The 21,969-nt window shown below is 47.5% G+C and overlaps 1 protein-coding gene and 1 long non-coding RNA gene across 2 annotated transcripts; one reads left to right on the forward strand and one right to left on the reverse strand.

The window, feature by feature from the left end:
- Nucleotides 1–513: 513 nt before the first annotated feature.
- CCL28 (C-C motif chemokine ligand 28) lies at nt 514–20,977 on the reverse strand. Its single transcript, XM_036310489.1, has 3 exons — nt 20,199–20,977; nt 4,034–4,160; nt 514–3,919 (listed from the first exon to the last, which is right to left on the reverse strand). Exons 1-3 carry the CDS (start codon nt 20,260–20,262, stop codon nt 3,706–3,708), a joined length of 405 nt encoding a protein of 134 aa, XP_036166382.1. The 5' UTR covers nt 20,263–20,977; the 3' UTR covers nt 514–3,705.
- On the forward strand, nt 12,488–19,269 carry LOC118656815. Its single transcript, XR_004967701.1, has 2 exons — nt 12,488–12,683; nt 19,031–19,269. It is a non-coding gene; the product is annotated as an uncharacterized LOC118656815 (long non-coding RNA).
- Nucleotides 20,978–21,969: the final 992 nt, after the last annotated feature.

Below are 21,969 nucleotides of genomic sequence, written 5' to 3' on the forward strand. Positions count from 1 at the left end.
GGGACCATCTGTTCCCTTGCTCTTTCTGGCTTCTAGAGGCTTCCCAGGCTCACAGGTTGGGGCCTCTTCCTCCAGCTTCGAAACCAGCAGCGGGCGATGGGTCGAATATTTCTCACAGTTCTTCCAAGAGACAGATGGTTCTTCTTCTTTTTTTAAATACGCTTTTTTAAAAATTGATTTTAGACAGAGAGGCGGGGAGAAACATCAGCCGCCTCCTGCACGCCCCCTACTGGGGATCAAGCCCACAACCCAGGCATGTGCCCTGACCCGGAATCCAACCTGGGTGCACCAGATGATGCGCCACCAACTGAGCCACCCCGGCCAGGGCCAGATTATTCTTCTGCTGTCCTGTCTCCTTCTCTGACTCCACAACAACGATCTTTGAAACCATTTGGAGATCAACAAACCAGCATTGTTTACAGGGATTTCAGTGGAGGGCTGTCTTACCAGAGGGACCCAGGGTTTTTCCCACCACAAACGCTGCACAGACCGAAAATCAAATGTCAACATAGCTTTCAAAAATAGCGTCCACTTTATCAAAAGGCTTTTGGGAGAAATTTCTTCCAATAAGAAACTCTCCCACTTCACTTACAGTTGATTTCAGTTTATAAAAATAAATGGAATAGCAAGAGTTTTCAGGAATGGTTAGCTTATAAAAACAAACAGGTTCACTTACAGTTTAAAGGTGTGTGTGTGTGTGTGTGTGTGTGTGTGTGTGTGTGTGTGTGTGTTTTTAAATAACAGGTGCTAATGCCATGAAAGTTCATACAAGACTCTTAAAACTAATATTTTATTCAATTATTTACATAGCAGTCATTGTGAGCATATTTGCTTCATATACTGCTCTCTCTTCACCACCTCGATTTCTCCACCTGAAATATGGGGAAATTTGCCTGGTTTGGAAATTTACTTTGGGGAACTATAAGGGCCATGCTTCTCCTTTTACCCCTAGGTAGTAGCGTCAGCCTGTTTTGGATTAAGGAGCTATTTCTCACATAAGAAAAAATGAGTTGACTGTATTAAGGATAGCCTGTTCAGGCCTGTCCTTGCAAGAATCAGAGTTTCCAGTCCTCACCTTCCATCTGCTTCGAATCTCTGAAATTGTGTCTCATGTAATAGATTGCAAATCAACTTACCTTTATTCCCCGAAACAAGAATATTTCCTCTCTATCTCCTCCACCCGAAGAGTCTAAGAACTCAGTGCCAAGCTTTCCAAACACCAGCTAGAGAGAGAGATTCGTGTCTGCCTGCTCTGTGGCTGTGCTTCCACCACAGGGAGTGGCTGCTGAGTGCCAGATTCCGTGTTCTGTGTGAGCAGCTCTTATGCTCAGATATTCACTGAGCGCCTTCTATGAACCAGACCCGGGGGCTGGGCACAAGGATGTTGGTGGGAACACATTCGACATGGCTTCTGGCCGCCTGCGCTTTTCCCAGGATAATGGGGTGCAGGGGACGATGCCTTACTGAACCAGGGCCACAGACCGGCTGGAGGTGCTGCATGCTTGGGTTCCACAGAATCAGCTCTCCTGGGTCACATACAGGCTCACACACGACACCTGCCCACCACACGCCAGCCCCCTAGTCATCCCCATCGCTGGGAGCAATGGGGCACGGATAAGAGTCCTAACAAACAGGCCTCACTCATCCAGGCTCCCCCAGTTCACTACGCTGATCTCACACCGAACCTGCCGAGGCCAGGACCCTGGACTTCCAGCCTCCAGAACTGTGAGAAACAGATGCTTGCTGTTCCCAAGGAACCATTTTCCTCAGTTCCCCTGTGCTATCGGATTCTCACAACAAAACGCATGATGGGGCTGAGCGGAAGAATGCGGACTTTCTTACGTAATCTGTCTTTAAGTTGAAAGAAGAACCTGGTGGGGCAGGTTGCAAAGCCAGGTGATAGATAGTGTGCACATTCTCCATTGCCTCAGATTGGGAAATTCAATAAAATCAGGTTGGGGCCTGCTTTCATCTCTGGAGAGGGTACTGCCAGTATCAGCACCAACACGCCTGTAGCAGCACCAGCGCCGCCTGTAGCAGCATGCTTACTTCCAGGCTGCAGGTAACGCTGAGGCTGATGGCAGGCATCCTCTGGCCCTCTGTGAAGCACTAGGTGCACAGATCTTTATCTGAACGCCTCTCCCTCTGCCCCACCTCTGTGTCCACACCTTCCTGGGCCCTCTGCCAGGGCTGATAAGAGAACAGGAAAGTTCTGGGCACAAGGCTTCTCTCTGCCACTTACTGTGTGAGTGTGACCTTGGGCAAATTATTTAGCATCTCTGAGGTCTCCTTATCCAAAAAGTGGAGAAAGCAATACAAAGCTCACAGGATGATTGGCGAGAGCAAATAAATGACCTGCTAAGTTGGTGTCGATGAGCAGTGTTAGACAAAGGCTGCTTGGTGTTACTTTAGACTACACCAGGCTCAGCACCTCTGTGTGTCCCTTCTCACCTCCCCGTCATCCTGGCCACACCACTGCTGGGACTGGCCAGCGGGGCAGCACAGGACACCTGACACCTGCCCAGGTGGACACGTGCTCCTGACATCTAATGGCTGATCATGAAACCAGGTCTGGCTCTCATCCCGAAGCTTCTGTGGACAAGGAAGGCAGAGGAGGATCCACCCACAGCGTGGGAAGGTGGTTAGGAGTTACAAGGTGTAGGCTCGTGTGTAGGGAGAGTAAGATCATCCACATGGGACCCAATTCCAGACCTTCCCCGAGAGCCCTCAGAACTGACTTCAGGGGTAGATGGCTCCTGGAGCAAAGCAGACCCTTTATTTTTGTTTCAGCATCAAATTTATCCATCGGTAATTATCAACGGTGGTTATTCAAACTATGTATTTTAAAGTGATATTCAGCTAAAACTTTTCTATGTAGAAAATGAGCTTTAATGTTTATAAATTCTAAATAATGAGAAGAAATATACAAATCCACACAGGAAGCATTCTTGCTGAAAATGTTCAACCTGAGCATGATCATGAGGAAACAAACTTGCAGACTTCTAAAAAGATATCCATGCCATGGGAAGAAAGAAAAAAAGCAAAGGAACTTTCCTAGATTAAAATATACTAAAGAAATATAATGACTAAATGCAATATGTGAAACTTGATTGATTGATTGAAAAAAACTATATAAAATATTCTGGAAATAGTTGGAGAAATTTGATAGTGCAATATATAGATAAGAAACTGTAATTTTTTTTGGTATAAAGCTGATAATGTGATCCTATAGAAAATGTCTTTGTTCTTGAGGGATGCCGAATTGTACCAGTAAAAATAAATTTAGGAGTGAAGTATCATAATGTTTATGTTATTTTCCAGTGGTTTACCAAAAAATGTATATATTTATATATAATGTTTTATATACACACACAAAAATAGAGAGAAAAACAAGTATGGCAAAATATTAACAATGATTAATCTAGATGACAGGTATACAGGGATTCATATTACCATTCTTTCAAGTTCTTTGTAGTTTGGAAAACTTTATAGTATAAAGTTGAAGAAATTGTATCTGTGTGCTGTGCTCTTAAAATATTATATGAAGTTTTGCATTATCTTTTCATGTCATTTCTCAGTTGAGTGTATTATTGGCTACGTTTGCATACTGTATCATTGGGTTTTTTGCCCTCTTGGCTCCCAAGAAGGAACATTCCCATGATCAATGCATACCCAGCCCCGGCCACATTCCCGGCAGGAATCTGTTCACAGGTCCGCTGGCTCGCTCTCCAACATGGAGCTTGGGGGCCGCGTGCCCGGTCTCGCCGGATGTGCCCCTTGGCTGTGCCTCTTGCCATGGTGCTTCTTCGTGTGGCAAGCGTGGCCGTTGGCATGTTTCTTGGCTGCTTGCTTTTTCATCCACTGCTTAACAGTGTGGCTGTGCGGGCTGGCACAGATCCTCCGGTGCCTGACATGGAGGCTGCCGAAGAGGCAAGAAAAAGGTCACGGGTAGAAAGAACAAGGAGACGCTGACTGCCAGGCCGCTCCCACGCAGACCCCGCGGGTGCAGGCCTCCCCGCCGCCCGGCACTCACATGACCGCCGCCAAGTCGCAGTCCCCATCAGCTCTCTGGATGCGACACGTGTGCACTCTGTCCAGCAGCCGCCTGGGGACGTGATGGGAAACCGCAGTGCAGCAGCTGGAGGCGATGGGAAGTATGGCTGAACGAGGACAAGGAAGAACATGTCACACCTTACAGTTTGTAGAGCAACCGCCTGGTTCGCATCTTAAAGACTCCGGAGAGGCTGGCTGGTGTGGTTCAGTGGTTGAGCGTGGACCTCTGGACCAGGAGGTCACGGTTCAATTCCCAGTCAGGGCACAGGCCCGGGTTGTGAGTTTGATCCCCAGTGCGGGGCGTGCAGGAGGCAGCTGATCAATGATTCTCTCTCATCATTGATATTTCTTTGTTTCCCTTTTTAAAAAAATATATTTTTATTGATTTCAGAGAGGAAGGGAAGGGAGAGAGAGACAGAAACATCAATGATGAGAGAGAATCATTGATTGGCTGCTTCCTGCACAACCCCTACTGGGGATTGCGCCTGCAACCCAGGCATGTGCCCTTGGCTGGAATCGAACCTGGGACCCTTCAGTCTGCAGGCTGATGCTCCATCTACTGAGCCAAACCAGCTAGGGCTCATCATTGATATTTCTATCTCTCTCTCCTTCTTCCTTCCTCTCTGAAGTCAATAAAAGTATGTTTAAAAAAAAAAAAAAAAAGACTCCAGAGAGACAGGATGTTAATCCACTTGAGCGAGGGCAGACAGGGACCGACGGGGACCAACAGGGGCCGACGGGTGGCTTTGGTGGCAGACCCGGAGCAGGCCCTGGCTCTACCTTTCAGAACCTAAACGGAATGGGGGGAGATAAAACTAAGTACAGATGAAGCACAGACCGAGTGAAGAGCAGAAAGCCGCTCCGGACAGCCATGTGCTGGGGCTGCAGGCGGACTTGGTAAAAGGTGGAAGAAGCAGGTTGACACAGTTCTGCAGAGAGCCCCACGCGGGCCCCGGAGCAGGCTTCAAAGTCCCCAGCTGGGAAGGACTTGGCCGAATCCTGAAGAATTCAGTGGCTGGAGAAAAATGGAGACTTACCCAGACTAAAGCAAGTGCATGGTCAGGAGTCCATGAAGGCCTGGGGTGGGAGGGGGCCGCTGGAAGAGGTCAGTGAGGGGCAGGGACATATATAATACCCCGTGGTCGGCAAACTTCGGCTCTTTGGCCCCTTGAGTGTGGCTCTTCCTAAGCCTTAGGAGTACCCTAATTAAGTTAATAACAATGTACCTACCTATATAGTTTAAGTGTAAAAAATTTGGCTCTCAAAAGAAATTTCAGTCGTTGTACTGTTGATATTTGGCTCTGTTGACTAATGAGTTTGCCGACCACTGCTTTAAACCAACAAACAAAGAGTCCTGAGACTGGGAAGCACAAGGCGTAGAGAAGAGACCGCTGCCTGGATCGAGCAGCTAGGAAGGTGACGGGGAGCATGAGGCACACCACGGAGGCCTAATGTCAGCCTCCGGAGGTTTCGCTTTTATGAAATGGGACCATTCAAGAATTGAGAAAGGGGAAGGGTTTTAGGAAAACCCATGTTGCAGTGATAAGCAAGATGGACTAAAGTGGGGAGAGACTGCGGCAGGAAGTCAAGCTGGGGGGGCCGGCCTTACCCAGAGGTAAGGGGACGGGGGCAACACAAATGTGAAGGGAATCGCGCCCCTGCTAAGTGTGTGTCTGCAGATTCCTGCCTGCCACAGGCGCATAGCACTCTCCTGGCTTCCCATTTCACCAAGTGGCTAGTTACACAGCGGTTCTCCACCTGGGCTGCACATTAGAATCACCTGGGAATCTTCTTAAAATCCTGATTTCTGGGCCTCATCCTCCGGAAATTCTGTTTCTTTGTTACTAATGTTGTGGCCTCACCCCATAACAAAGAAACAGAATTTCCGGAGGATGAGGCCCAGAAATCAGGATTTTAAAAAGATTCCCAGGTGATTCTAATGTGCAGCCAAGGTTGAGAACCAGTGGGCTAGTAATTTCTTTTAAAAAAAAATTAGAAATTAAAACCAAGAGGCTGCAGGTGCAGCCTGGTAATAACAGAGGTTAGAATGAGAGGCTGAAAGAAATGATTTAAGCTGCTCTATGGTGTCAGCTGTAAGCAATAGAAGTGCCTGCCCTCTGGAGGGGAGAATACCTCTGAGTCCATGCTCCACCCACATGGAGACAGGCTCCTCACAGCGATGGAGTAGAGAGGTCATGAAATAAGGATATCGAGGTGACTCACTCTCTGGGCACCAAAATTTTCCACTGCCATTCATTCATCTATTCATTTCATCTTTTAAAATATATTTTTATTGATTTCAGAGAGGAAGGGAGAGAGAGAGAGAGAAAGAGAGATCAATGATGAGAGAGAATCATTAATCAGCTGCCTCGAGCCTGCAACCCCAGCATATGCCCTTGACCAGAATCGAACCCGGGACCCTTCAGTTCGCAGGCCGACACTCTATCCACTGAGCCAAACCAGCTAAGACTAACCATTTAATTATTCAATAAACATTCACCGAACAGTTCCAGGCACAATGATACTCACTGGGGGATTCAAAAAATACATAAAACAATATGTCCCTGTCCTCAAGAGGCTGTGGTAGAGGAGACAGACTTGGAACTAAATGCTCAGGGAATAGCCGCAATGGCGCACTGTAACTGCACTTCTCAAATCTGTGCTTCTGGGGCTTCCACAAGCATAAAGACAGGGGCATAGGCATTCCCTAGAGCAAAACATCAGAGACCATCTGTGTGTCTACCAGTAGTTAAATACATAATGGTACATTATAAGGATGAGATAGGTCTATATATGTTAACACACGAATTCCATAATTTATTAAGTGCAAAAAGCAAATTTCAATATAAGAACTACAAATGATTCCGTCTTCATTAAAAATATACATACACACACAGAGGAAAAGATGTGGAAATATTTAGCCCCAATTTATAAGAAAAGACTACTTCTAGAAAGGGGACACATTTTCAACTAGCCTGAAATACCTGTGATTTTTTAAAACTTTCAGTGCTAGGCAGATTGGAACAAATCCTATAGAAACACAGAAGACTACAGAACACCACCCAGGGAGGATGGGAGGTGCTGGGGTTCTTGTCCCAGCATCAAGAAGGGTTCAGGAATCTGGAAAGGGGGCTGTGCGTAGATGACATAGGAATCCAGAGACTAATAAAGAATCCGGAGACGAGATATAATTTTGAAAGGCATTGGGGGTCAGAGGACCTTCAGCTAAAGGAACTGAAGGCTCCCTCCTTGTCTAGGACCCTTGCTTTTATTAACACAATTTGTCCTAAGGCAAGGTGGAGATAATACACTTCAAAGGGTAAGGTTTCAAAGGGTACAGAGGCGTTGTCAGTCTGGGGAATAGCCTACGGCTGTTCAGGTGTTGGGCCAGTAGGAGGCAATAACATGTAGATTAAGATGCCCTTTAACTGTCTGGCAGCCACAATCAGGTTTGGGGAAATGCCTTTAGCCATTCCCAACAGGTGACTACATGTGTGACTCAACCCTGTTGAGTCCCCAAGTTTCATCAACCTTTTGATGAAACTCTTGAAATTATGACATGCTGGAATTGGTCTACAGCAGGGAGGCATCAAAGGACGTGAAGTTTGGACTCAGTTTTGGAGGAGGGGTCAGCATTCACTGGTTGAAATGGGTGGGTGGGGGTGGCGGGGAGGAACATTCCAAGTAGCAGGAACTTCATACCCAGAACCCTGGTGTGGAAGAGAACAGAAGACTGTTCATCTCACAGAATCTGAGTCACATTTGAGGAATCTGGTGTCTTAAACAGGGACAAGTCTCCTCTGGCAAGATTCTTATCAACAACAGTCCAAGGAGCAGGCTCGGCAGTGCCTCCGGGCCTTGTCCAGGGCCTGGGGAAAGTGCCTTGACCTTGGTCCCAGACCCTCAAGGACGATCTGTGTCATGTTCACTGGAGCTCTCTCCCTCCAGAAAGAAAGACTTGCACCTGCTCCCTCGCCCGCCTGTCCTCACAGCTCAGGGCTGCTCCTTTCGGGACAGAATCTCGGCTTGATGTAAATCAGTGACAACCTAGCTGCAGCCCAGGACATCTATATCTCAGTTCTCAGGGAATGAACACATACATACAACCTCCAAGTAGACATTAATTATATATCTACCCGAATTCATTTACAAAAATGTATGTCTTCAATGACGACTAAACCATGAGTTTAAATGAATAGATGTCGTTGGAATACACCCACATAAGACAAATAAATTGTTACGTTCTGCTCAGCCTCACTTCTGTTCTCAGCTGGTGACACCCAGGCCCGCGGCAGCCCAAGAAAGGAAAACGTTGACATTGCCCAGGCAAGCTATTTCATGCCGCAGGGATCTCTCCGCTTCCCTCTCAACCTAGAGCCAGTGAGAACTTTCCGAGCTGTTACGGGTGTAAGGAGTGTGTGTAAGGCGCACCCAACGCCCCCCAACCAGATCCCCTGGAATAGGAAAAGCATCGTTCATTCAGCAAACAGGCATCGAGGGCCCCTCTGTGCCAGCCCTGAACTCTGCGTCAGAAGTAAACTGGGCATAGTGTCTGCCCTCGAGGGAGGAAGGCAGTTAAACGAGTCATCACAACACGGCTAACATGCTGACAGGCGTTCACCGGGTGGTGGGGTTATAAGGGGCAGAAGCCAGATTCCAAGAGCCACTTACTGTCTGACTCCGTTTATGCCAGGGTCCAACCCCAGCGGGTCCAGGGGTCCCCAAAGGTGTAGACGGAGTCGACGAAGAAGGAAGGACACGGAGATAGTGTTCAGTTGATCAGCAGGCTAGCCAGGATCTCCATCCAGGATCTCCAGCCAAGTTCTGGTCTGGATCTCCAGCGAAGTTCTGGTTAGGATCTCCTGCCAGGGTCTGTGTCCATGTTCTCTTGCTAGGTTCTCCAGCCAGGTTCTGTAGCCATGTTCCCTTGCTAGATTCTCCAGCCAGGTTCTGTCCAGGTTCTCCAGCCAGGTTCAGTCACCAGGTTCTAGTCAGGTTCTCTTGCCAATTTCTGTAGTCAGGTTCAATGCAGGATCTTTTGCCATGTTCTCTCCAGCGAAGTTCTTCTGTCTGTGTAGGTTCCTTCTTCTGAGTTCTGTCTTCTTCGTTCTGTGTTCTGAGTTCTGTATTCTAAGTTCTGTGTTCTAAGTTCTGTGTCTTGCTGTCTTGTTGCATCTGTATTTATACCAGTTGATTCAATCCTATCAGTCTCTATTACAAAGGTTAGGGCGTTTCTTATCTTCATTCCAGGGAGTAAAGATTATGTAGCTTAAGCACGATTGTTCGTAGTTAAAGTGATTAATTACCCGCCTGGCACTTAGTTAAGAGGTTTTATTCCCTCCCTAACTTCAGGGGAAAATCCCTACCTGGGGAAACAACCTTTCTCAGAGAGGAGACCTTGGTTAAAACACATAGTGCCAAGAAGGTGAGCAAACATATTAAGAACAGAATGCCATATATGCCAGGTCCCTTGAAACAGCAAGCATGGACCGGCTCCCGGCAAATTCCCCCTTTTTCATTTTTTAAAAGCAGGCATTAAAAAGAAAAACCCCAAAATGCTCTCTTGTATCCATTTTAAGAGTAGGATTGGCACTTTCCACTATTACCTGAGTCCTGATCTATCACCCCAGGGAGAGCTTGCCAATCCTGCACTTTCCCAGGGTGGAAAGGCTGCAGTGGGGTTAAGGATAAGGCTCCTTGGGCCTACCTCCTCCCATGCCTTTACATTTACCTTTCCTTCCTCAGAAAAGCATGGACATACTTCTTGTATAAAACGTTCTGTCTGACTGGGAGTAACCTTAATTCCTCTGCTAGCAAGCATATGTGTTAAAAGATCAATGCAGAGTCTTATTTCTTTAGACTCAGTATGGCACATCTTCTTAATCTAAAGATCAATACAGAGTCTTCTTTCCTTGGACTCAGTATGGCACATCTTCTCAATCTAAGTTCTGTACTATCCACCTTCTTACCCTACTTATCCTCTATAGGGGGGTCTGCAGTACCCTGGTGGAGTCCTATCCATCCCAAGTGTGGGGTTCTCAATGGGGAGGGCTTACCTAGGGGAATCCTGTTCCAGGGGTTCCCAAAGGTGTGGATGGAGTCGGCAAAGACTATCCACCCTCTTCCTACGGTGGAGTCCTATCCATCCCGAGAGTGGGGCTTACCTAGGGGAATGGGGGGCTTACCTAAGGGTCCCTGTTTGGGCGCCATATGCCAGGGTCCAACCCCAGCAGGTCCAGGGGTCCCCAAAGGTGTAGACGGAGTCGGCGAAGAAGGAAGGACACGGAGACAGTGTTCAGTTGATCAGCAGCCTAGCCAGGATCTCCAGCCAAGTTCTGGTCTGGATCTCCAGCGAAGTTCTGCTTTGGATCTCCAGCCAGGTTCTGTGTCCATGTTCTCCAGCTAGGTTCAGTTACCAGGTTCTAGTCAGGTTCTCTTGCCAATTTCTGTAGTCAGGTTCAGTCCAGGATCTTTTGCCATGTTCTCTCGCTAGGTTCTGTCTCTAGGTTCTGAGGCCAGTTTCTGTCCAGGATCTTTTGCCATGTTCTCCTGCGAAGTTCTTCTGTCTCTAGAGAACGTTCTGTATAGGTTCTGTGCCTAGGTTCTGTCTCTCTTGGTTCCGTATTCTAAGTTCTGTCTCTTGCTGTCTTACTACATCTGTATTTATACCAGTTGATTCAATCCTACCAATCTCTATTACAAAGGTTAGGGCGTTTCTTATCTCCATTCCAGGAGGTAAAGATTATGTAGCTTAAGCATGATTGTTCGTAGTTAAAGTGATTAATTACCCACCTGGCACTAGTTAAGAGGTTTTATTCCCTCCCTAACTTCAGGGGAAAATCCCTACCTGGGGAAACAACCTTTCTCAGAGAGGAGACCTTGGTTAAAACACATAGTGCCAAGAAGGTGAGCAAACATATTAAGAACAGTATGCCATATATGCCAGGTCCCTTGAAACAGCAAGCATGGACCGGCTCCCGGCAAATTCCCCCTTTTTCATTTTTTAAAAGCAGGCATTAAAAAGAAAAAACCCCAAGTGCTCTCTTGTATCCATTTTAAGAGTAGGATTGGCACTTTCCGATATTACCTAAGTCCTGATCTATCACCCCAGGGAGAGCTTGCCAATCCTGCACTTTCCCAGGGTGGAAAGGCTGCAGTGGGGTTAAGGATAAGGCTCCTTGGGCCTACCTCCTCCCATGCCTTTACATTTACCTTTCCTTCCTCAGAAAAGCATGGACATACTTCTTGTATAAAACGTTCTGTCTGACTGGGAGTAACCTTAATTCCTCTGCTAGCAAGCATATGTGTTAAAAGATCAATGCAGAGTCTTATTTCTTTAGACTCAGTATGGCACATCTTCTTAATCTAAAGATCAATACAGAGTCTTCTTTCTTTGGACTCAGTATGGCACATCTTCTCAATCTAAGTTCTGTACTATCCACCTTCTTACCCTACTTATCCTCTATAGGGGGGTCTGTAGCACCCTGGTGGAGTCCTATCCGTCCTGAGTGTGGGGGTTCTCAATGGGGAGGGCTTACCTAAGGGAATCCTGTTCCAGGGTTCCCAAAGGTGTGGACGGAGTCGGCGAAGACTATCCACCCTATTCCTACGGTGGAGTCCGATCCGTCCCGACTGTGGGGTGCTTACCTAGGGGTCCCTGTTCGGGCGCCATATGCCGGGGTCCTGCCCCAGCGGGTCCAGGGGTCCCCAAAGGTGTGGACGGAGTCGGCGAAGAAGAGATGACATGGAGACAGCGTTCAGTTGATCAGCAGCCTAGCCAGGATCTCCAGCCAAGTTCTGGTCTGGATCTCCAGAGAGGTTCTGCTTAGGATCTCCAGCCAGGTTCTGTCCAGGTTCTCCAGCCAGGTTCAGTCACCAGGTTCTAGTCAGGTTCTCTTGCCAATTTCTGTAGTCAGGTTCAGTCCAGGATCTTTTGCCATGTTCTCTCCAGCGAAGTTCTTCTGTCTCTAGTTCTGTGTAGGTTCTGTGCCTCCTGGTTCTGTCTTCTCAGTTCTGTGTTCTGTGTTCTAAGTTCTGAGTTCTAAGTTCTGTCTCTCTTGGTTCCGTATTCTAAGTTCTGTGTCTTGCTGTCTTATTGCATCTGTATTTATACCAGTTGATTCAATCCTATCAGTCTCTATTACAAAGGTTAGGGCGTTTCTTATCTTCATTCCAGGGAGTAAAGATTATGTAGCTTAAGCACGATTGTTCGTAGTTAAAGTGATTAATTACCCGCCTGGCACTTAGTTAAGAGGTTTTATTCCCTCCCTAACTTCAGGGGAAAATCCCTACCTGGGGAAACAACCTTTCTCAGAGAGGAGACCTTGGTTAAAACACATAGTGCCAAGAAGGTGAGCAAACATATTAAGAACAGAATGCCATATATGCCAGGTCCCTTGAAACAGCAAGCATGGACCGGCTCCCGGCACGTTTATATGAAGTGTCCAGAACAGGCAGGTCCATAGCAACGGAAGGTGGACTAGTGGTGTCCAGGGGCTGGGATGGGGGTGGGGAGTGACTGCTTACAGGAACGGGGTCTCTTTTGGGGCCGATGAAATGCGCTGGAATTAGAGGTGACGATTGCATCATTCAGCGAAGGCACTGAAAACCACTCCATGGTGAATTTTATGGTAGGTGAATTATATTTCAACTTTATAAAAAATGCTATAGGAGAACAGCACATTGGTTGTCCTTACACTTATTAATACATTTATTTCTTCCAACTAATTGGTTATTTCCCCCTCTAGCTACGCTGTGCTGCTTATTCTCCAAGTCAAACTGTTTTAATATCCCCCCAAATTTGGGAGCTTATCCATGTGTCCATCTTACTATATAAGAATCACTATGTGAATTCTTACAGAGCGCATCACTAGCTATGTCTATATCTATGACTTCTTCTGCTTGAGTCACTATGCTAGGGATGGAGGTAGGAAGACAAAGAGTTACTAGCTTCAAAGAGCTCATACACAGACCACTGCCGGCTTGTGACCCCGGAAACCATAAAAGAGGAAACGGCTTTCTGAGTCATAAGCACGCCTGTGTGTTTAAGAGTTTGAGTTGTCTGAGTGCTGACATCAATTCGAGAAGTAGTCATGCTGGCAGATGTGACTGGTGCCCTAATGAGGAATTACGAAATACGTGTAAGGCTAGAATCCTTTGAAAGTTGTTGAGGAGTTAGGCAATGAAGAATGGTATCAGGGTGGCTTGGACTAGGGCAATGGGAAGGTTCATTTGGACAATGTCGCCCCCTAGAGGTTTTCTCACGCAGTCTTCAGTCAGAATATTTCCATTTTTAAAGGTCAGCAACTTTCTCTGATTTCCACACCGGAGAGATTTTGCAGAGGCAGTAAAGTTGAGAACGGAATTAGTTGACATTTCTTCTGCATTGACATCGTTTTTATTCATATGATGCGTTTACTTGTTTGTGGCAGCAAGCTGATAAGGAATTCGGAAAACTAAGCCTTTCTACAAAAACTTCCACCTCGAATGCCACCATTGCAGGAGGCCAGGAACCCCAAGGAAAGAACCTGCTTTTGTCCTAAAACAGGAATTCACACAGGACTTCACCCTTACTGATGCAGTAGGGGTTCCCGAGAGGGGAATGTGAGAAAATCATTGCAAATAAGAGAGAGGTCTTGCAGAGAGGGCTTGACAAAGCAGGGGGGCCCAGAGGTATGAACACACAAAGATCTGAGGTTTGTTGTGAGGCTTGATTCCCGTCACCCCTCCCCCCCACCCCGACCCCCTCCCCTAACTCTCCGGAGATGCCCCTTTGCTTTGGGAAGGACACCCCAGAGTGTCAGCCCAACAGCTCCCTGACAGGTGATTTATGAGAGCAGCCCCTGCTGGCTAAGGCCAGTCCTCTGGGGGACGAAGGTGAGCACCAGAGGGCAGGGAGTGGGTTCGCAGCACCTGCCCAGCAGGTAGGGCCTCTGACCCTGTGGGGGACCAGCCTTTCTACCCTATCAATCCACCTCGCCCCGATTCTTAGAGGGGAAGGACTCTTCTTTAGGACCCACAATTTCAGAATTACCAAGAATGTTTGGGTTGGGGAATCATGGGAGAAACCTGTCATGACTGTCAGGCAAGACCAAAACTGGTTGGGGGAGGGGGATCAAACCATCATAATGTCAGGGGCCAGTGAAGCCCAGACCAGACAGGCTCCATGCGTAACATCTGCCGGTGTATCCCCTCTCCTTGGTCTGCTCCTCAATAATTAGCATTTCTCAAAGCTCCATCCATGACTTTCTACTTTTTTCTTTTTAATTATATTTTATTGATTTTTCACAGAGAGGAAGGGAGAGGGGCAGAGTTAGAAACATCGATGAGAGAGAAACATCGATCTGCTGCCTCCTGCACACCCCCTACTGGAGATGTGCCACAACCAAGGTACATGCCCTTGACCGGAATCAACCTGGGACCTTTCAGTCCACAGACCGATGCTCTATCCACTGAGCCAAACCGGCTACGGCTCTACTTTTTTTCCATCTATATCTTCTCATGCTTTGTCAGTAACTTCAAAATATCTTTGTCTACTTTAACCTCTACCCCAAGACCCTGACATATATCCAACTTCTGTGCAACATGCACCTGGCTATCTCACAGGCTCCCCTAACCTAATAAATGCTCAACTGAAGACATTCTCTCCGGCCGCTTTAACTTCACTCCTCTCCTCATCTCATCTAACCATCATGTACAGTCACCCAAGCCAAAAACCCGCATGTCATTCCCACCTCCTGCACCCCACAGCCTGCCACAAACTCCTCTAAGTTTTACTTCCTGAACATTGCTCAGATTTGCCTCTCCCTTTTCATCCCTCCTCCACTGCCCAAGTTCAAGACCTCATTCATTGGCCATGGGCCTACTGAGCTCCCCAGTTGCCTCCTTTCTCCCCGTTTTGCCCATTCTCCACATGAACCTGTGGTCCCCTGGCTTCCCTGGCTTTCCTATAGAAAATTAAGGGTCATTATGACTGTCTTTTAAGACTCCCTCAGGACATCTTTCTACCCACACCACTGCAGAGTCTACAGTTAATGCTACATAAATGTCTCTTGAGCTGAACCAAGTTATGTTGTAGTCCTGTATGTCTCATTTTACCTTGTTTAAGGCTTTTAATGCCATTTGAATATTTTTTCATTCTTTTAAGAAAAAAAAGATGATCAAGGTCTTATGTACCAAATAGTGCCTTTTAGGAACATACCATCCCTCTACTCTCAAGCAGTTAGGGGTCAACTCAATATAAAATAAATTATCTGTCCATTATACTTAATGTTTTAAAGATATTAGTATCTCATGAAATGCATTACTATTTGTCTTATTAACTATGGTGTTATTGCTATCGATTCTGTTGGTTCTGAGTTGTTATCATTGTGGTTTCCAGTATTAAGTGGAATGAGTGACTTGCTATGACCATCCCTGATTTGGTTCTGTCAATTGATCCCCTTCACCCCCAGCCGCTCCCCTAACCCTTGGTCACTAAAGGCCTTAGAGAGTTCTATGTTCAAGACATACTAAGAGGAACTCTAAGGCACTACACATCAAACCTGGGGTATAAAAATTAGTTTCTGGGTTTTAGGGAAAGGATCCTGTTACTGTAGAGACGTAAACCAGCTTCCTCTCTTCCTTGGATATATTGCACAATCTCTTGCTACTCACATGTGGTCCCCAGAGCTGCAGCAATGGCATCAGTCGGGGGCTTATCAGAAATGCACTGGTATAAAGGGCACAGCAACATGAAAACAGGGCAAAGACACCTGCTATTGCTGGAGAGAGGACTCCCGGGTAAAGAAGATATGATGAGAAAGATTCACTTGGCTGCTGGCAGTATCTCAAGTCTATGACTGCAATTTAAGAAGGGCAGTGCATAAATAACACAATGAGCCGAATGTGGCTGGTTAGAGACACACTTCCCCATTCTGGTGGACTTCATGCCTTATGGAGACATGTCACACATCACACATGGATGCCTACAAACAAAGGTGTCCTTTGCTGCCACCAAGCAGGCAGGAAGGACTCACCAAGCCATGATGCACGAAATGCTAAGCCCAAATAAAGTCCTCCCTGGTGCTTTCTGGAACCTGGGATAATGTTTGGGTAATGGAGAATGATGAGGGTTTTTCTTTGCCTTAATATGAAGCCTCTTGGCCCCCAGCACTTCCCACAGCATGGACACGGGAGTGGCCAGGGGGTAGCCCAGAAGGGGGCGGGTGATTCGGGGCCGCAGAGATACACTGAGAGGTGTGACCGCACAGTTGAGCAAATGGAGACAGCCAACCAGGTTCGATTCCTGGCTCTGCCACATACTAGCTGATGCTGGGTGAGTTACTTAATTCTCTGTGTCTCCGTTTCTTTGTCTGTAATATTGGGGATGGGTAATAGCACTACTTTACAGGGTTGCTGTGAAGATTGCATGAGCTTGTACACTTAAGTGCTTAGACCAGGAGTGACAAATAGTACATACCCAATAAGTGGACACAAACAGAAAAAAACACATCCGGAGGCCAACATGCAGCACAGTCCCTGCCCCACAGTAGGCACCCGGGTGTCTATTCGGTGCCTGTGGGATGTGTCGATCGATGTATTGCCCCTCCACTTCAAAGTCATCCTACTGGCCAATTCTGTGAAATTAAAATGAAGATGGGCCCCTGAACGACGTTTCCTTCGCCAGCTGTCGTGCCGTTGCACTTTGTCGGCAGAGGGCGCTAGAGAGACATTGCAGGGAGAGGAGTTTTCCTGGCTCAAGCAAGGGCACTTCTCTAGCACCAGGCTCTGGAGAGCACAGCAGCCAGCAGCGCCCCCTCCCGGTGGCTTCGGAGCCGAGCGCCTCCCCTGAGACAACTCCGTGGGAAGAACTTCCCCCTGCAAACTGGGGGGCTGACCAAGTGATTTTTTCCGCCCTTAGGTAAGCCATGGCTGTGCCGTCTCCAAGGTCTGGAGCTCAGTCGGTAAGCTAAAGGGTGCAGGATCCCTCCCTTGAAAACTGTGCAGAACAACTTCTGAGCACAAAGGTGTATTCTTGAGAACCCTCCCTAGCAAGTCTCCTGTGGTTAAAACAAACAAAAGCTACTTTTCTTTAAGGAAGCAAACAGCGCGTCTCCAGCAAGTATCTGTGCAGTGAGGAGCCATCCTAACTGAGGCCGTGGGTTGCCAGTCAGAGGGAATCCCCGCCTGCACCTGGTGGACACAGCCAGGCCCCCAAAGCCTGGGACCGTGGCTCTAGTAATCTGGCTCAGGGCCCAGAGAGTGCACGAGAGACATTTTTATGGGCTCAACATTGAGTTCTGGGAAATATGTTTTCCCACACAGTGGGTTTTCTTGTTGTTTTGTTGATGGTTTCTTTTGCTGTGCAGAAGCTTTTGATTTTGATGTAGTCCCATTTGTTTATTTTCTCTTTAGTTTCCAATGTCCTAGGAGCTGTATCGGTGAAGAAATTGCTTCGGCATATGTCTGAGATTTTGTTGCCTTTGGATTTTTCTAGTATTTGTATGGTTTCCCGTCGTACACTTAAGTCCTTTATCCATTTTGAGTTTATTTTTGTGTATGGTGTAAGTTGGTGGTCTAGTTTCATTTTCTTGCATGTATCTGTCCAATTTTCCCAACACCATTTATTGAAGAGACTATCTTGGCTCCATTGTATGTTCTTGCCTCCTTTGTCAATTATTAATTGAGCGTATTGGTTGGGGCTGATTTCTGGGCTCTCTATTCTATTCCATTGATCTATATGCCTATTCTTGTGCCAGTACCAGGCAGTTTTGAGAACAGTGGCTGGGAGCCGGTAGCTGTGTCAGCAGGTGTGGAGTATGCCCTCTTGTCTTTGGGTGGAATCCAAGGCTTTTAACTGTGGGCAAGTCGGCTGTTTCCTGATTGATCCCGAACACTTTGGGAATGCCAATCACTGGGCCATCACACCAGAGTGGCCATTAAAGGGACCATTAAGATAAGGGAACAGTTAATGCCTAGAGGAACAACATGTGTTTCCCCAGGTCCCAAGCTGGCGCAGGCCACTTCCCTCTTCCCTCCCCCAGCCTGGACAATGGCCAAGGCCACTCAGTGTCCCTCCCTCCTCCCCCGCTCCCTCCCGGGCCTTCCCCAGCCTGCCCGGCTGAACCCCTGCCAGCCTCCACAGGGCACCTGCGACACAGACCCTGACGGTGGCCACGGGAAGCAGTGGGGCTGCCCCTCTCAGTTCCACAGCTGGTCTCGGGCCTACCCTCCATATTTTAACCCATCACTTACTTTGAAAGGGCAGAGGTGAGGGCTTCTCAGACAATGTGATTTTCCTCGGCCCAAACGGCCTTAGGGAAAGCCCTGAGATTAGCCGAAAAAGCTACTGTCAACTTCTCCTGGCTCCCTTTCTTTCTTTCACCACCACTGTTCCTTTGCTTTAAAAAATAAATAAATTTACTAAAAAAATTTAAACTTTTTTTTTTTTATTGATTTAAGAGTGATAGAGAGAAATAGAAACATCAATGACGACAGAGAATCATTGGCCTGCTACCTCCTGCACACCCCACACTGGGGATCGAGCCCACAACCCGACCGGGAATGAAACCGTGACCTCTTGGTTCATAGGTCGACACTCAACCACTGAGCCATGCTGGCCGGGCACCACTGTTCCTTTTCAAACACCTCTGTGTGCTCCTGTCCCCTGTCTCTGCCAGAACTCAGTCCCTGGGACCCTGAGCCTTGGGCCTGGCAGGGCTTCTCATTGCCCTGTGCTCTCCGCCTGCCCTCCCTCCCCGGTCCTGCAGGCCGTGCGGCCCCTGCTGCTGTGGGGAGAGCTGGAACCGGGTCAGGAGGCCGAAGAGAGATACTTATGTGAATAAACATTTGCCAAAACAAACTAGTTTAGATAAAGCCTCAGCAGGCAGACCTTTGAGAAACAGTGAAAGGGAACCCTAAAATTTCAATGGTGAATTTTTCTGAAAAATTTTACAGAAACATATGAAAACCTTTTGTCTTTGTCTTGATAAAATAGACGGATAGGAATGAAGAAGAGATTGATCGGATTTTTCCTGTTCTCGGTAACCTACATCCAGAGCACAGTGCACCTCATTGGAGCCCCCAGACGCAGGCCACCAGGAAGCAGCAGTGCATTGTGGCCAGACCTGATTGTTCAATAGGAGATTTAAAATCCAATTTGCATACATGTATGTGTGAAATTGGTCTGTTGGCTTTTACATTTTCAAAAGCAGATCAAATAAAACTCATACTTCACGTCTGGTCTGGATTTAGAGAATCTTTGCAGGGTAAAGTTTCAGAGAAGGAGATGGGGACAAAAGCGAGAGCTCAGTCAAGCTTTAAGCACCTACGTTCGGGTTTCCTAAACACAGTAGAAAAGATCGCCTCCAGTCCAAACGCAGTTATCATCTCCATCTATGTGTTAGCAGCTCACTGTTTAAGTTCTCTTGGTTATAATTTGTATAGGTCAGTCTCCCACATACCCCCCCCCCTTTTAAAAAAATATTTTTTATTGATTTCAGAGAATAGGGGAGAGGGAGAGAGAGATTGAAACATCAATTATGAGAATCATTGATTGGCTGCCTCTTGCATGCCCCTACTGGGGGTTGAGCCCGCTACCCGAGCATGTGCCCCTGACTGGAAGTGAACCTCGGACTCTTCAGTCCACAGGCTGATGCTCTATCCACTGAGCCAAACCAGCTAGGGCCTGCATCCCTTTTTAAGGTCCGAGTGAAGCTTTGGTTTTCAGCATCTACAGAGCTGACTGTGTCCACAAAACTTGCAACTTCCCAAACCCTAAAGAGTCTGTCTTCTTCCAGGAACATGCACCTTGCACGCAGACAGTGTAGCAGGTTGGGGGGGAGGGGGCGACGGATGAATAAGAGGGGCTCTGCCCCCAACCTCTCCCTGGAGATTTTCTAAGACTCTCTCCTCAGAAAAGAAAACGCAGCCCAAAGTTGACCTCATCTACCAGGTAAGCAAATCACTAACACGCCTGTTCACATGAGGTTCCTTCCTGAACATTCTTGGAGATCGGGAATTGATCAGGAATATGCCAATCTCTTGGAGATCACTGGCAATTCCTAGCTGGAGTCAGAAATGCCTGCTCCAAATTGCTGGCAGCCCCTCTATTCTGGGAGGCACCCCGCTTCCACTGGAGGCTTGGAAGCAGGCACCCCGCTTACCTGCGGAGGGGCGAAGAGCAGCCCAGGCAGCCAAGGCGAGGAGCGCGAGTCCCGTCTGCTGCATTCCTGCCTGTCCCCCGCTTAGGCAGCGCCGCAGGCAGGCGAGGCTGTCAAGTCAGGAAATGAGGCTAAAGGTGTCCTTGGGTGCCGAGAACCAGCAGAAGGAAAAGGAAGCCAGGAGGCCCCGCCCGGGCAGGTGCTGGGGAACCTATTTCTCAGGTTTCTTTCCTGGCCACCAGGCTCCTTTTTGAGACCAGGCCTGCTTTCCACTGCTGGGCTCAGGCGGGGTCAGTGGCCATCTGACAGCTGGTGAGGTTATTGCGAGTTGCGGGTGTGGGCCAGTCACCTGGAAACAATTAAAAAATAAAATACAATAGCTCTCTGCAAAAACTCCTCCATGGACCTATACATCAGAATTTGGGAGCAGGAGGCCAGGAATTTGAATTTTAGAAAGCTCCCGAGGTGATTCTGAGGGACTCCTCCAAGGAGAGCCACTGCATAAAGAAATCTGTTTTTAAATTGCTGGTTGAAACTAAAAGTTTCTGGGGACAAGGGTGACAAATCATAAAAAAAACAACATTATCTGGTGGAAAGATACGAAACAATTCAACCCCACTCTGGTCTTGGTTTGCAGCCAAATTGCTTTTCCAGTGAAGCTGTTAGTTTTACAATGGTTCTCAACCTTCCTAATGCTGCGACCCTTTAATACAGTTCCTCATGTTGTGGTGACCCCCAATTTCATTGTTACAAATTGAACATAATTAAAGCATAGTGATTGATCACAAAAACAAGATGTAATTATATATGTGTTTTCCGATGGTCTTAGGCGACCCCTGTGAAAGGGTCGTTCGACCCCCAAAGGGGTCGCGCCCCACAAGTTGTGAACCTCTGGTTTAGGAGAAAGGTAGCACAGGTCCAGGGGCCTCTTGCCTGTGGGCGGGGCCTGGTAGGAAGGAGCCTAGAGCAGGTGTGGGAGGTAGAGCTATTGATCAGCTCTTATCTTCTAAGATAGTGGTTCTCAACCTTGGCTGCACATTAGAATCACCTGGGAATCTTTTTAAAATCCTGATGTCTGGGCCTCATCCTCTGGAAATTCTGTTTCTTTGTTACTAATGTTGTGGCCTCCCCCCCCCCAATAACAAAGAAACAGAATTTCCGGAGGATGAGGCCCAGAAATCAGGATTTTAAAAAGATTCCCAGGTGATTCTAATGTGCAGCCAAGGTTGAGAACCACTGTTAAGAAAACAGATGTAACCATGCAGCCATTCATTCATTCAGCAAAAATGTACTGAGTCCCCACCTTGCACTGAAGACAAAGCAAGAGACAGAAAGGATGGCTCTGCCCTTCAGGAACCCAGGCTGGTTCAGGGGAAGAGAAAGAGAACCAACCATTTCAATGTTAATCCCTGTGGTAGGTTCCACCCTCTGTGTTCCTCCGGCGAGTGTCATTACTCTCTGGAAGTGGGGAAAACCAAGACAACCATTCTTTCAGGTCTTCAGCCGGGTCTTTGTCTTGCCTGGGATTGAGGCTTCCTACCACCCAAATCCTCAAATTGAAGGCTTCCATTGCATTAAAATTAGGAATGCAGTTCCCAAGCTGTGTGCCGAGGAACCCCAGGTCACCAAAACAAACTGCTAGGGGGCTGTGGCCTAGTCTAAATGAGTGAGGGAAACACAGGGACAGCTGTTGTTCACCACACAGCTACTCCCACTGGGTCATCTGGATCTAACTAGATAACAGGAATTAGCTGCTATTTCTTTTGGCGGCGTG

Source organism: Myotis myotis, unplaced genomic scaffold, assembly GCF_014108235.1.
Source record: "Myotis myotis isolate mMyoMyo1 unplaced genomic scaffold, mMyoMyo1.p scaffold_m19_p_5, whole genome shotgun sequence".
Taxonomy (NCBI): domain Eukaryota; kingdom Metazoa; phylum Chordata; class Mammalia; order Chiroptera; family Vespertilionidae; genus Myotis; species Myotis myotis.